At 37.6% G+C, this 16,481-nt stretch overlaps 1 protein-coding gene across 2 annotated transcripts in view; it reads right to left on the bottom strand.

Annotated features, from left to right (window-relative positions):
* Positions 1-16,481, bottom strand: part of LOC102219339 (39S ribosomal protein L23, mitochondrial-like) — a 41,428-nt gene that overhangs the window by 19,149 nt on the left and 5,798 nt on the right. For both annotated transcript variants that reach the window (XM_005808845.2, XM_005808846.2), the window contains 2 exons: positions 5,173-5,255; positions 2,396-2,469 (listed from right to left, as the gene is read on the bottom strand). In XM_005808845.2, the coding sequence (XP_005808902.1) occupies positions 2,396-2,469; positions 5,173-5,255 (157 nt within the window). The remainder of the gene's footprint in view (positions 1-2,395; positions 2,470-5,172; positions 5,256-16,481) is intronic.

The following is a 16,481-nucleotide window of genomic DNA, read 5'->3' as shown; positions in this document are numbered from 1 at the left end:
ATTAGGAAGGATGGGTCTCCCTGAATTTAATCAAAACTGATATACTGCTTTAAAATGGTATCATTTTTGTACAATTAATGTGTGGCGCAATGAACAAACCTCAGCGGAAGAAGTACACCACATAATACCATCTCCATATTAACAGTAAAAGTCTGTAACCAAAGAAAACCACCTTAGGCTCTGTGAGAACTCAGAAGGGCAGATAGAGTGCATAAGCCACTAAAGAGAAACATGCAAAAATAAAAATGTTTTTGTGCAAATTGTATGAGTGTATTTAATGAAAAGCAAGTCAAAACTCACCTTAAACAACAATCGCCCAATTAAGCCTGTAAGAATTGACCACCACTGACCATCTCATCTCCTTCCCCAGCAGGTTTTTCCCACAAAAACATTTAATGGCATTTGACGGTTTTGTTTTTCCTTTTCTGTTATCAATTTTAATATCAAAGATAACACGACTAAATACAAAACGTAGATTCTAAACGTTGAGTTCATTAAGGAAAATATCTATCTAAAGCAAACTGACAACACACAAAAAAAACATCATTTCTCTTATGAAATAATGGATGTGCTTATAAATTTTAAAAGTCTGGGGTCATTTTTATTAGCCATTCCATTTCTGATTAATGCAAGAACTGTAAATTTAAGAAATAACTATGTGATAACATAAAGTAGTTTAAACATGTCACGCCCCATTAAAAAGAAATCAAAGGACAGATGGGAAACAAAGTCATTAACATTCATCAATCTAAAAATGGTTTTAAATTTTTAAAGCTTTGAACTTCAGAGAACCACAGTGAGAACCAGAAGCAGAGGTTGTGGTAGACTTTTTTAATGCCCGTCATTTTGACAGATGGGGTCAAAACAATCCAGTTATAATCGTTGTGCATCAATTTTGAAAATGGTAACGACACACTGAATTTAATGTTCAGTTCCAACAAGCTGAACCAAGAATACAAATTGTGCCACCACATTAAGCAGAGAAATACATGCAACTTTTTTCTCTGCAGTGATGAAAATCACTGACTGTGGCCCCTGGAACTACATATAAACAATGAAATTAAACGATTACACTTATGAACCATTTACCTGCTGTAGTCTGAACGCACACAACTGCCTCCTGGTTCTCATGAACCTGAATTTCTTACCGCTTGTGCGTAACAAAATGTCTCAAGGGGCACTTGCTGCGCAGGCTATCGTCATAAGGTTTCGGACCTTTGCCTTGGACAGACAACTTATCATGGATGTTTTGATGTTGATCTGTCATGGAGACTGGAATTACGAGCCTCACTTCAAACAAAGTTCAGGGAAGATTTCTCCCACTGAAGAGGTCAGAAGTCGTCAAGTCTCTCTGAACAAGGAGTTTCCTGATCCTGCAAGACCTTGCTTTCGCAGGATAAAATTCAGCAGCAAGTGCTCCTGTGGAGCTTTGAATGGCTTAAACAGCTAGCTGAAGTACAATTGGACGTGGCAAAAGTCAAACTCTCGGTTCAACTGACAGAGATGCTGTGGCATGACCTTAAAAAGGCCACTCATGGTCAAAAACACTCTAGTGTGGCTTTTTCCCACATAACAGAGAAGAGGGGGGACAAATTGCTCCACGTCAATGTGTAAGACTCCAGTTATTGCAAATGCTTGATGGTATTTATTAGCACCAAATGTGGCACAGGCAGTAATTACTTTTTCACTAATGGCCAAGCTGGTTAGGCTAGATTTTTTTTCTTTAATAAATGAAATGTTTTAAAAATAAGAAAATGAATTTTGATCATCTTTCGTCCTTGTTGGTGATTAGAAAAATGTCGGTGCCCCCCTGGCAGATTTCTGAAATACTTTTTTCACAGCAGTGTAAATGATTTATAACTAAAACAAAAAAGGAGGGAGTACTGGTTGTTAATGTGGTGAGGTCTCTGCCTCCCACTGTGTACTTCACAAGAGTTAGTAAAATAATCCTGCTTACGCAAAACACTAACCAGAGAAAAAGCAGAAAAAATGCAAGTTTAGTACCATTCACCCTAAGCAGCTTTGGTTTTATTAACCTGATGGCAAATGAAAATGCAATTCAGTTTGGTATTTTTTCATAGTACCAATTAACTGAGATCAAATAAAGGAAGCCTATTAGAGATTTAGTCAATGTGAGATTGACTATTATAATCAGTTAACATCAACAATCTAATCAACTAAATTTCTCAGACTCTCATATAAAAAGGCAGTAGGTTGCACTGGATCATATTTAAGGGTATCAGAATAGAAGAGGCTTACTACAAAAGCACCCCACATGTCAAATCTTTAGTTGAAAAAAATTGTAAGAAACATGTATTAATTTTCATCCATATGATGACATGCAATGAAACATTTGCAGGAATGAATACTTCTGAAAGTTAACATGAGTTCTCACCAGCTGAACATAGGCCACTTTATAATCTGGCTTCTTAACCTTCTGGTTGAGGTGATTCCTCTTTTTGTTGGACCCTGAAAAACACAGAGCAAAATGGTTTTTAAATGCAAAACGCATGCCAATCTTGTTACCACACTACTTATTGATAACTGTGAGGAGCTTTACAAAAAGAAAAAAATATTCAGTGTATTTTTCACTTCAGCAGTTTAAAATCAAATGCTTTGAAATGTTTTGAGGAGAATGGATGCGCTTCATTTGGAAAACATGGAAATCAGAAAAAAAAATCTAAAGAAGGCTCTATAGAATATATGGCACGTAATATCATATAAAAAATTTTTTAACATATGGAGGTGAACAAGTGAATAAAATAATCAATTAAATTGAATCCATGACAAATACTGTATAAATATGTGTGTTGTAACTGGCATTGTCAACTTATGTAAATATGAGTGTGCAGGTGTCTGTCTCTGATTGGTTCCTAGACAACGACGGAGACGATTTCCAGACCTTTGTAAAGGTAGATAAATTGTTGGATACAATCGTTTTCATATGCAACCATTGGCCGACTGTCGATAACCCAAAGTTAAGGGAGTCAGTACCACCCACAGTAAAAGATTTTTTTTTTCTTTTACCCAGCCATTGTGGGTGATTGAATAACATAAAAATATTATTTTCCCTCCTGGTGTAAATGCTTGAAAATGCTACATCCCATTGAGAGTGTGGCATAGATTATGCACTTTATTAACTTCAGATAATAGTGTCAACCTCTTCTGTCTCATCCTTCACATACCTTCCAAGTCTAGAAAACAGGGGACATGCTGAGCTGCTAAGTGTAGCAAATGTGTACATTTGTGGGAGTGGGGCAGTATTTTGTCAAACTGAGATCAATGAATTCCTATAACTTCAAGGGATTTCACACAGGTGTGCATTTGACAAATGGTATTGTCAGTGAAGGACAATGGCAAATTATCAAATAGATTCTCCCTCCTTGAGATGCAAATCTCAATAAGACCCTGGTGGTCAAGTCCACAGGCCCATGGAGTAACTGCCACTGCCATGGGAACGGTTTATGACATGAAAAACAAGGGAAACATTCTCCTGTAATGACTCATTTGTACATAAGTGTGTGCTTCGTGCCACACACACAAAAACACACACACTATATAGCTAGTAATCACTAGCTACGCAGCGCACAGCTCAGGGAAAGCCCTAAGCACGGTTGTAAAACACCCCCTCCACACCACCATGCTTAAATGGAGGCCCCTGTGTGGGTGGGACACAGAGGTAACCAAGTGTATGTGCCAATGTGTTTTTGCACATTCGTGTATGTGTTCAGGTTGCTGAGGAAAACCAAAAGGAAACTACTACAAATCTCGTACAGTAGTATTATGACAAATCAAAAACATAACTGCACACCTTGAAAAGACACCAAACAACGTCTTTCGCCTCTTGAAGATTTTTCCTAACAAAAAGACACACAGACAGAGCTTTCACAGAACACTCGCAAACGCAAGCACAACTTCTCCCACATTGAGATTGCGGTCTGGCAACCAGCTATCACGTTACAAATCCCAGACTGGAGAGGTAGCCATGGTAACACCTTCCAAAATACCCCTGCCGCACAAGAGGGAAGAAAGAGTTGCTTGCACCCCTCACGCTTCTTGGTCCAGTCCCGTCTTTACACTGCCAATGGAGTGGAACCCCTGACGCAGACAGGGATACCTTCTCTGACGCACCTCGGGAATACCAGGGGCCTTCAGCTGCCCTTTGTTCTCCATCCCACTTCATCCCTTGAAGACTCGCTGCTTTCCTTGAACTCGCTACAACAAGGAGCATTCTTTCCTCCTGTAGCCTCTGACACAATCCTAATAAACAGTGTTAATTGCTTCTCCACTCTATATGCTAGGCGCCTCTCTCCCCATGATACCTTCTTGGTCTGACTGGCTTGACTGACCAATCTCTACCTCCTTCACAGGTAGACAGTGGAAGTTTAGGAACAAAAAAAGAAAGCAAACAGCTTTTTAATTTGCTTGCTCTCTGTATGTAGCAACCAAATTAGTCTGTAAAAAATACTTGGCTACATTTTTCTTCTTTAAAGAAAAAAAAGATGTTAGAAAGCATTGTTAATTTGGTGAAATAGCACTAATCTTGATTGCGTAATCATTTTTGGCAAGGAGATAATCAACGCTGCTAATAGAGGATCCTTAAGTTAGGTAGACTGTGAACTGTATGTGCATGTCTGGAGGAAGCATGGTGTGTTCTGGAACAGCTGGAGGCCAGAGTGCTGCAACAGCAGATTGTCAGATAAGCAGCTGTGTGTGTGCACAGAAAAAGGAGGACTAGGCATGAGAACCAATACCACAATTGGCCGCTGAGAAACACTCCTGCGGCTGTTTTTCAATAGAAAATTGTGCACATAAGATGAAACTGCTAATCACTGTTAAATGTCTTTTAAACAGAATCAATTTGACTTTATGCTTCCCAAAACACTCTTTCTGTAAACTTTGCAAACCCTAAATGAAAGAAATGATTTTAACTCTATTAAACATTGTTTAAGAAAAATGGGATGGCTCAGAATGCAACAGTAGATTTTCAAATTCTTTATTCAGTTTTCTGACAAATTACTAGAAAAAGCAGGCTCAATTCAATTTCAAAATATTCTAAATTGTTTTCAAGATATAGAAATTAATTGTTCTTTCTATTTATGATTAGCTTTACAGATTAGTGGAGTATTTGGTAGACAATACGTTTTTGTGCAAATAGCTAGGAAACCTCACCAAATTGTATCCTGGTGCGAATTACTCCAACTGGGACGTTATAGATCTTCTCCAAGTAGTTCTTCACATCATATTTGGTCATGCTGTTCAGAACAAACAGGAAAAAGAAAATAGATCAAAGCAAAGGTCATAAGATGTCAGCAGCATCACAGTTTAAGTGCCATGAAGAGCCATCTCAATACATGTGTGCTGCGACTTCACATTCAGGTATGACATTTCATCATCTAACACCACATTCACTTAATCGACCTTAATATAGGAATAATGTAGCCCATTTCCAAACTGCATTACAATAATCTCTGCAGTTATATCATGTGCTGTAAAGGGACAAGACACTCATGTGAAAACCCATTCAGCTCCTACTGAACGGACCATAAAGTGGGTAGAGGAGAAATGTGAGTGTCAGTGATCATCCAATTAACTGTCTAGGAGTATTGATCGTGCCCAGTGAAATTCTACACAGGAAGTGGACCTGGCACCAACTGATCTGGCGGGCTGGCCTAGCTCAAGGTAGCCCACTGGGTAGCACTGGGAACAGATTCCTCTGCCCAGAGGAAGAAAGGCTTTTAACTGCTAATCAATCTAGTCAATTGAATTAGCCCAGTAGAAAGCCCTTCTCAAATGCGTCAGACAAAGTGCTTAATAGCGACGCTGTGGTCTGACAAGAGAGCCTCGGATGTGGTGTCTTCTATCACCTCATATGTTTCTTTGACAGTGTAGGACACAGTAATTTTCACTGCTTGTAAAGTAAACAGCTCGACACCTTGAGTATTTAGTAACAATATAAGATGAAGCAAAGATCTGCCTGAGAAAAATCCCATCTGTGAATGCAAAGACTCTTTGTACCAAAGAGTGATGTAATATTTGTTTCCATGCCGTAACTAACAATTGCTGTTCCTCCATAATAAGTTAAACTTTGGCAAAGCTCACAGTAAAGTAGAAAGACAATGTTTGCATTTTGAGAGTATGGAAAAAGGTAGGCTCAACTTTAAAATGATTACATGTCTCCATATTTGATTACATACGTTCACAATAATTTCCGTTACTTCCTAAAGGTTTTCTTTCATTTAATAAAGAATGAGTTTTTAATTAAGATCTCTGAGTTAACAATGATTTGAGACAACTGAGGGTGTTTGGTGAAAGATACAAAATAACTTCCCAGCTCTCACTTAGATTTTCTTTATCCTTTTAGTTAGAAAATCTGTGCAAACAGCAACATTTCAACTAGAAATATATAGAAAGTGAAAACATAAAAATAAAACCTTTAAAGAAAAGAAACATAAGACATTTTTCACAAAAACATCTCAGTCTTTTAATTCTTCATCTGCTGCTTGACTTCAATAAAAAGGTTTACTTTTAGATTATTGAGAGAATTTTTCAAATTTGTTCAAGGTTAGTAAGCGCAGTTGTTTCAGTTTTAATAGTTTTTTTTTTTTTTAGGAAGAAATCAATGGTAGTAATGTTTACATCTTCGCCAGTCAGTTACAATTGTTCTGTCAACAATCTGAAGCAAAAAAGATGCACCTTAACATTTGGCAATCTGAAACCAAAATATATTCACCATAAACTATATTGAAAATGGTCAACTCTTTGGCTATGGTGCATAGATGCTCTTGTACTAAGTGGCTAATCAGCACTTGTTGGTGTTTTCAGTCCTCTAATCATCCCCTACAACAAAACGTTTTATACCAGGCCTTGTAAATTAGAAATGTTATAAATTTATATAGCAAACATATCTAGTATCAATCATATTAACTACTCAAAGTATTTTACTCTGAAATCTAACCTATTGCACAAATTCATACACTGACACAGATTGGTAGACAACTTGAGGTTGAGTGCCCTGCAAAAGGTAATATTGACATGTGGCAGGAGGAAACTGGAATCCAATCCACAATTGTTAGATAGCAAAACAAATACTATTCCAACTGAGCCTCAGTCATCCACTGGTGACAGAACAAGAGACTTTGCACGATACAACTTGAACTTTATTTGGTAATAAACATCACAAATGTTTTTCTCCCCCTCAAACAATTATGTTGGATCTGCTTGATTATGTTCATAACCAACTCCAGTAATCTCAGCATTTTCAAGGTTTCCTTAAATATGATGCCTTAAAATCAGTATACTCTGCTTACAGATACAATCATAAAAGCTGAAGTCTGTAAAACTGATAAATAAACAGACTATATTGTCAGTGTCAGTTTTACTGTGTCCAAATTCACAAAATCATCTAAATAGAAGGTGGATGGTTATGTTTTATCTTATAGGACTAGGGTAGACGCTTGTAGGAGAGCACCCATTGAACCTTTTTTTTTTCCTATGCAAATTTAGAACGAAGGATCCCAAGATGTAACACGCAGATGAGCCTTTCTGCTCCATTTGCACCCACCTCTCCCAATAACCACCATCTCACAGAGAGTGTGCCAGAGGGAAGCAAAGCAGAGCGGAGTGACCAGGGGTACTTGAGTCCATGAGAGCTGGAAAGAGTAATTGCTTAGAGAGGTGGGTTTTCCTAGAAAGCAGGGTCGGGGAACTGGAGGAGAGGGAAGTAGCTTGAGGTCTGTTGAGTCTCATGTGGATCATTAGTAGGACGAACACTGATCCTGATTAATGAGAAGAACGTTTTCTAAATAGGCAGTGCTTTTAACACTTCAGATATCCAGCCACCACAAACCAACAGATGGTATACATGAGGTCTTGGCACAGTCATGTCTTTTACTATGCTTGTAGTTAATGAATAGGTACTTGACATAGCTCAGGAACTGAAAAGAAAACATCAAAAAACATCATCTTAAATAGCTGCCAGCTAACAAGATTTTTTTGGAAAAAGCTTTGCATCTTCTCTCAAAGAAAGAAGGGGAAAATGTGATCCTTCCTCCCTCCTCCCTTGGAGAGCAAGGCTAAAAGCACTTATTCTTAACATATAAACAAAACTATTTGCAGACATCAACATATTTTTTACAAGCAAGAAACTTCCTCCATGTTGGGAATGCCTTTCTTTACTGTCTGTAAAATATAAAGTGTTAGTCCATGTAAGAAAAAGCATGAATTGAAATGAAAGCAGACATGAGAAAAAGGATACATGGAACTCATACATTTGTGTTTTCCTCGAAATGGATTAAATGTCCAGATGTAAATCAAAACTAGCTGTTAACAGATGATGATTCCCAGGTAGATTTCTAAGCATTTTGTTCCCTCTCTCCTAATGTACTGTATATAGAAGGTTACATTAAATCCACATACAGTAAGACAACTACTCCAAACATGCAGGTATATAGTCATAGAGTTAAACAATTATTTTCTGTGATGACAAGACCAAGGAGTTATAAAAACAAACTAAGAGGCCCCAACATAGTCAGGGAAACTTAGTAAAAGTTGAATTTTAGAACAGTACATCATAGCTGTGGTCAAAGAAAAGGTCTACATAGTATCTTGTTAGAAAAGATGCAACATTTTTTTCCCCATTTACATCACCAAATTTGTCCTTGTAGCAACAAAGGATAAACAAGATGAACACATTCAACTTAATAGACAATTTAGATAAGAACCGATTTAAAGCCACTTTTAGCTGAGAACCCTTCTGTAGTACTCAGAAATATTGATGAAGACTGCTAAAATAAAACATGAAAGTTGTTCCTGCCAGTGTTTAGTAAAACTCTTTTTTTTTATCAGTGTACATGTACTTGGAAAGCACAAATTAATGTTATTTCCCTAGGTATTAACAGTAGCACATAGTTTATTGTGTTCTGGCAAAAATAGTTACTATGATAAGAATAAGTCATCAGAATCATGATTGTTCGCCAAGTTTGTGAACACAAACAAGGAAATTGACTTTCGGTACAGAGATTTTAGCTGTCTTTTTCCTAACTCTAGACCTTTACAACTCCTGGATGGAGGAAAGATCAGCCTCAATGATCCTCTCTGCAGACCTGATTTTTCATTGCAATTTGGACCTGTCCCATTTTGTGGATGAGCCAAACTACAGTGATGGATGAACACAGGACAGACTAAATAACGGCAGTGTAAGAGACTAGCAGCTCCTGTGGCAGGTTGTACTTTTTGTTACAGGAAGTGGAAGTCTCTGCTGGGCCTATTTCCAAAAAGTGTCTATGTCTCAGAAATATCTCAGCACCCAAGAAAGGATAGCTCCTATGAACCTTAAGGGAGGCACAGTAGATGTAGTGTTCTTGAGAAAGGAGTGCACAGAGAGTTTAATGAAAATGAATGGTCATGTTTACGTCTGAATGGTCAGGCTTAAACGAGTTGAGTTACAGGTGGTTCTGACAGCACTCGTGGACCAGATGAGCCACTTCCTATCTGTATGGACACTCATCACTGTCCTGGATTACACCTATAACAGTGGTATTATCTGTGAACTTCAGTAGTTTCACAGACAGATCTACTGAGTGCAGCCATCTGTGTATAGTGTAAAACTTGTAAAGGAGAAGATGCCGCTCAGTCAGGAAGCTGGTAATCCATTGACAGGTGGAGGCTGGGATTGTGAGTTAGGTGACGTGGAGAAAAATGTCTGGGTTAACGGAGTCAAAAACCATGCTGAAGTCCACAAAGAGTATACCTGAGTATGTCTCATGTCCTTTTCTTAATCTTCTGATGTTAAAAGAGCCTATTCACTTCTTCGTCAGAGACCATAAGCTCAGGAAGGGGGTCTGAGGAGAGCAGAGTGTTTGGTGTAAGGAGAGGTCCTATCTCAGAGTGATGAGTGTGGATGAGTTGGTAGGAGGTATGAATGGCTGCCTTCCAAACCTGCAGTAGAGGCTGTTACGGTCGTTTGCCAGATGAGTTTCAGCAATTCTATTGAGGCCTGTGGTTGAAGCTTCAGAAACACTTCAATAGATGCGGTCAAAACAAGCCTATATCATCTGCTTTGACTGCTCCATCAACTTCCTGACGACAAGATTAGAGGTCTTTAGTTTCTGCCTATAGGTTGGAATGAGATGAAGCAGACCATGATCAGAAAGTCCCAAAGTGGCCCTGGTGACAGCCTGATATGCATCTTTCAAAGCCATGTTGCAGTAGTCCAGTGTGTTTTTAAATCACTGTAGGGGTACAATATGTGCTTTCTGTATTTTGGAAGTACATTGGAAAGATTTGCACTGTAAAAATCCCCAAGAACAATAACATGAGAGTCTGGGTGCGTTTCCTCAACATCAGTTAACTAGCCGTTGCTCAACTTCTGACCTGCAGGCTTGCACGGTTGTATCTTTACATGTAATCTAACTAAATTAGAAAAGTAAGCTATTTTTGGACTTTATTTTTGACCACCATTTGGTTTGCAAGACTGGCTGTTGGCAGTGACAAATTATTAATGGAGTTGTTTAAAAGCTCTTTATGTTCCTCTTCTTCCTCATTGCAAGAAATACCCCAAAATATCATGATAAAACTTCAAGTCTATATTGCTCAATGTCACTATGTATTCTAATTCATGTATATGATTACAACAGGCAATGTTGTATCAGAAAACCTTTTTCTCACAAACCTCAATCAATTTAAGCCTCCCATCTTGGCTACAAACTGGAATATAGTTTGGAAAAAGCCCTGGGCTGAAAGTTGAGGAGAAAATGTCAAGTTGCAACTGTACATAAACAAGGCTAAACTTAGACAAAGGGTGTGGTGTCCCTAAAAATGATGCAGGCAACATCTGATCATCATCCCAGTATAAACATCCACCCGACTCCACAAGCTAACCTTTCACACTTCTGCCTCTTAAGAATAAAAACCAGTCTCGGGCAACTGCTGAGGCCGGAGGCATCGTTCCACACCAACTGGTATATATTTATAAGCAAACGCAAATGCGAGAAAGATTCCTCGACTGAGACGATGAAAGAACTCCAAGCACAAAACCTAGAAGGGAATCAAGTGACGCAAACCAGTGCTAAGGTTCAATTTTGGTCTGTTGTTGCCAAGCAAGCTTAGGCTGAGAACACTGGACTTGATGACAAAAATAATTTTTTTAAACTTATTTTGTTCCGTCATTTGAGGAAAAAGTGCAAATGGGAGATATTTATGACTGTGTGCACAGAGGAAAAGAACAACAACTTGGACTCTACCTCACTCAAACAGATGCTTAAACACAGCCAATACGTCAATTTACAGATTAGACCATACATCTCTATCAGCTGCTTTAAATGCAACCCCTCATCAGCATTAATCTACATGCTCTTGGATATTTCCTATTTTTAAATGTGTGTTAACTCACGCAAACCCGAGAGGATTATGAGTATCATTTACAACAGTTTAATGTGTTTCATTTACACCTGTGCTCCAAAAGCACAAGAGAAGTAGGTGAAAGGCCACAGTTGGAAACTCAGAAGTGAAACAGAGGGCAGGGGCAGCTTTGATTTAATTTTAAATGACATTCAGTGATGCACTATTGCCAATAAATACTGAATAATAATTTTAGCCATAAGTGCCTTTGCACTATTATATTTTTGGACAAAATGTACAAAACAAAACACAAATGCTGTTTTATTTTTCTTTTCTTGTCTTAAACAGTTATTAGCAAAAATACAACTGCACACTTTTCAGTTCAAGATTCCAAAATTTTTTTCAGACTACACTTACGAGATTTTTTCCAGTCATTTTTATAACATTCTGAACAACGGAGTAAAAGTGTTTGCCATATTCAGTAGTTTCAAAGTAAATAAAAAAGCAAAATGCTTAAACTTAAAGAGTGTGGTACTAGGGCCATGTTACTGCTAATTAGGACCTGAACACACTTTTGAACTCGCAAAATCAAGACTGGAGAATCCTATCATGAATGAACCTCATTTAAAAACCCATTAATGAACTTTGGATCCTTTTTTGATATCGTTCTTGGAACCCTCAAGAATTGCAGCCTTAGACTTGGTTTTAATCTTTAATAAATTTGTGTGGATTCAGTCAGTAAGTCAAAGATCAAATCATTGATGGCTAAAATGTTCAAATCAAGGCTTGGAGTGGCTTATCAAAACTAAAGTATATCAGCTGCATATTAATCAATGTAAGACCTGCATAATTCTTTCTCTAGAACTAAAGGCAACAAGGAAGTGTGGTTTTTTTTTTTTGAAGACTTTGATAATGGTAAAAAAATTTTTCCATACATTTCAAGTTTGAGTAGGAATCCCCTTTTTAACTGCAAGTTTGACCTAAAATAACCCGTTTTAAGACAGACGAGGCAAACTGATGTAAACCCTTTCATACAGTTAGCAACAACACAATTGCTTTGGCAGATGGTGAGTGGGCAGTCGAATAAATACTGTGTGAAACAATGATAATCTAGTGTTTACCTCCATTTGGGTGGAATTACTGGTCAGCATGGTGATTCATATTTTGAAAACGATGAGCTCACTCTGAGGTGTGACTATGTGAATGCCAGACCCCTTTAGTGTGATCAACTTAGCGCCCAACACTGGTCAAATGAGAGTACAAATATGAAGCAGCATGTAAATCTGATGAACCTACAAGCAGTGGCAAGCTGCATCTCATGTTTCTTTTAAAGATCATCATGCATGGCAGCCTGAGTTGACTGAGCATGTTAACATTTAAAGCTGATAATTATTGTCAGCGTCCTAAAAACTGTCCAAGCATATGCTATACAGTGAACCCTCGTTTTTCGCTGGGGTTGCGTTCCGAAAAGAACCCGTGATAGGCGAAATCCGTGAAGTAGTTATCTTTATTTTTTTTACAATTATTACAGAATAATTAAATACTCTACATTGAAGCCAAAGAACAAAACCTGTTTTCAAGCCCAACCATTTTTTTTAACAAATAACGCTTTCTTACAAATAACTACAGTAAAATAATCATTTTAATCATCAATACGAAGTACAGTAGGACAAAATGTGACTCGCATATTTCACTGTTCCTCTGACTGTGACGCTGATGCATGACTCTGCTCTCTAGTGGCTTTTTCTTCAGAAGCCTGTGGTGCAGGTGTGTTTTTTCAAAAGAAGAACATAGTTATCAGTAGTTGTTGTTGCTCTTTTTTATTCTGGGCAAAAATATTTGCCAAAATTTGCCAAGCTGTATTACATGTATTGAAATACCGTAACGTTATTAGCACACAGGCAGAGAAGAAGTGCAGAGACTGTTTAGCCAATCAGGACGCAGAACACAATGCACTGTGAAAACAAACTGCACAAAAAAATCCAAGAAGCAGCGAGGCCATGAAAGGTGAACCGCGTTTTAGCGAGGGTTCACTGTATACGTCAAAGCCCATCTCATAATAAGCTTAATCAGAAGAATTTAAAAAAATTGTTAGCAATAAATGGTAAATGGACTGAATTTATATGGCACTTTTCCTGTCATTTTGACCACTCAAAGCGCTTTACACTAGAGTCACATTCACCCATTCACCCCCACAAACACACACATTTATACACAGATACGCAGATCGGTAGGCAATTTGGAACCATAAGCATTTCTAGGTCTAAACAATAAGAATATTAACAAAGGTCTGCAAAACGCATCACTTACTTTCCAAAAAGTAAGTGAGCTACTTTTTGGAAAGTAGCTCACTTTTTCTACTTTGCTCACATACAAATAAGTAGTTTGTGATAATTACATATCCTGTCCACACACATGTAAGCTACATGCTTTCTCCAGCTAAAAGAAATACAATGGTTACTTCCACTTAAGCTGAAAACGCTAAAATGCAGATAAGTAATCTCATTGTCTGCTGTCCCATTGGACTAAACCACTGAATCATTGGTAGCATGGTCAGCACTAGAGTTGGTCTCTATACGTTTGTACGTACTATGAGGCTCTGAAGACCATTCCTCAAGCTCACCCAAGGATGCCAAAACAATCACAAGATCGAAACTGATAAACAGCGTAAATAAAACTGTGTCAAAACTTGGTTGTAAGTCAGTTGTTTCAGAGTTTAATTTAATACAACTTGTTGATTTAGAGTTGAATCTTTTTCACTATGGAATTCTTTTTTCTTTATTGTCAATGGAAAATTTTCAATGTATTTATTTCAGAGTCAGTGTTAATATATTTGGTTACAATTATTTATTTCAACGCCAATATTTCTTTTCAGACAATTGGCCCATGCCCATTGGTGGTTATCTTTATATCGGCAATGTACATGTTTGATAACACCGTGTACAACATGTTAATGTTCCAGTCTTCGTAAAATATTTAATAACTCTGAGCGACATATTTAATCTCTTTGATCGGCCATAAATCAGCAGTAATGTACATAGGATGAAGCAGACAGTACGATGCTGCACTGATAGGGGACAGTGTTGACCCCCATAGACACAATGTGCAACAGCTGTGATAATCCTAGTTGGTAGTAGAGTCAAACATGAGGTATAAATTAATCTAAACTCTTAATAAGAGCATGTTAGGTAAGACAAATTATTCAAATTTTATTTTGTTGATCCCTGTCCAACAAGCATACATAACTCTTTCCCAAATTAAACAAGTTTATCGTGTAACCTGGTTTTTCATTAAGAAAATACCTCTGTAAAACCAGGAGAAACAGCCTGCAATTGTGCTCATTTTAATTATTACACACAATAACCCAACAAAATTCATGTACAAGCACGCTCTCATTTAAATAGTTGACAGCTCACAAAAAACACATTTACACACCATGTCCTTGGATATTCTCTCTTGAGCATTGCAAGAACTCAATTAAATCAACTAATTTGACACTGCTGTCATTGTTTGAGGTACACAAACTCAAAACAGAGGAACTAAACTCCTGGCACCAAGTACTGTTCTGACAAAACAACACATGGACCAATATTAAACTCCTGCAGTGGCCTGGACCATTGTGTGCCCTGGTTTGAGCTCTGTGTTGATTGTTTTATTCAAGAATAATGACTTCTTTTTTTTTAACTGAGCAAAAATATGAAACAAAGAATGGAGGTTTCCTCAAGTCATGTTTTCCTTTCTTTGCTTCCACATGAACTTTCCTTGGCACTGGGATGATTCAGAAACCCTCATGACTCTTGTGGCTACCACGATTCCTTTTAAGAAAGGCTGCCTGTTTTAGCAAGTTGACTTGGCAAACCACTGGAAGGCTTTTTATGTGGCTCCTTGTTTGATACAAGTTTGGTTAAATCTACTTTGAGGCTTTTTATAGTGCATTACTGGTTGGTGAATGAAATATAAGAATTCCCTGGGAAAGACAGGGAGGAGGACATTGTAACAAATGGAGGTGTTGCAAAGCTGCAGACAGGCACTTACTGCATTCTGGAAGAATCTCATACCAAAAGGCTCATGTTGCCCAAGAAAAACGTTTATCAAATAAGTGACAGCCAAACAGTGCTTAAGTTGACACAGATATTAAGTTGTTGACAGAATTCATAAACTAAATTGCTCTTAGGTGAGCTAATACAGAAAAATTGTGTAATAAGACTAGTGGAAAATACCATGATGATATATGATACATGCCAAGCACAGGACAAACTCAACTGGGACTGTCCACTGTTTTTAATTAATCTCTGACGAATGTGATTTAAGTGCAGGCAAGAAAAAAAAAACTAACCTTGTGTTAGCCAAAGAATTTATTTTCTGGATTAATTTTATAATTGTGAGCTAGCAAGGTCAAATATGTCCACCTTCATCTCCACACTTCACAGCTGGTATGTTCATTTCCTGGAAATGAACCTCAAAACAGAACGCTCAAGCAGTTGACCGTGATTTCTCTCTGAAGAACGCATACGCAATGAAGAAGAGAGAAACGGTGCAGCTTTGATAAGATAAGATAAATCTTTATTGTCATTGTCACAAGGACAACGAAATTTAAAAGGTGCCATCAGTCAGTGCATATGCTTAACATTTGGTCAATATTCTGTGGAAGTTACATTTTTTACATCGGCCAGCTTGAAACACCGGATCTACAAAATATTAGTTTGGTGTGATGTGCATTTTAGTCTTTGTTTGGAATCTTCTTCTCATGTTTGACTATTGGTTTATGTCTTTTGACTGCATTACCTAAATCCAAAATGGTTGCCTATTTAAAAGGAAAATGTCAAAATACAGATAGATTTGTACGGAGAGCAAACTATGTCACTAATCCGAGTACTTTCTTGTTCCCAAAGGGAAATTAAATAAATAAATACTTAATTTAAATGATTGTAATTTCTTTTTATTATGTTTGGGCCAATAATGAATTTCAGTAAGAAAAACGGAAATAGCTGTGGGAGTCCATAAAAAACACAACCTCGGGGTTCTCCATTGCGGAGTCTCACTGCAAAAAAAAAAAAAAAAAAAAACATAATCCGAGCAATGACCAGAGCTCCCGTGCATTCACAGCGTGCCCAAGTTCCTACTTTCCTACCCATATTCAC

Source organism: Xiphophorus maculatus, chromosome 2 (assembly GCF_002775205.1).
Source record: "Xiphophorus maculatus strain JP 163 A chromosome 2, X_maculatus-5.0-male, whole genome shotgun sequence".
NCBI lineage: Eukaryota > Metazoa > Chordata > Actinopteri > Cyprinodontiformes > Poeciliidae > Xiphophorus > Xiphophorus maculatus.
The sequence above is the reverse complement of the archived record's forward strand: the minus strand, read 5'-3'. Positions and strand labels throughout refer to the sequence as shown.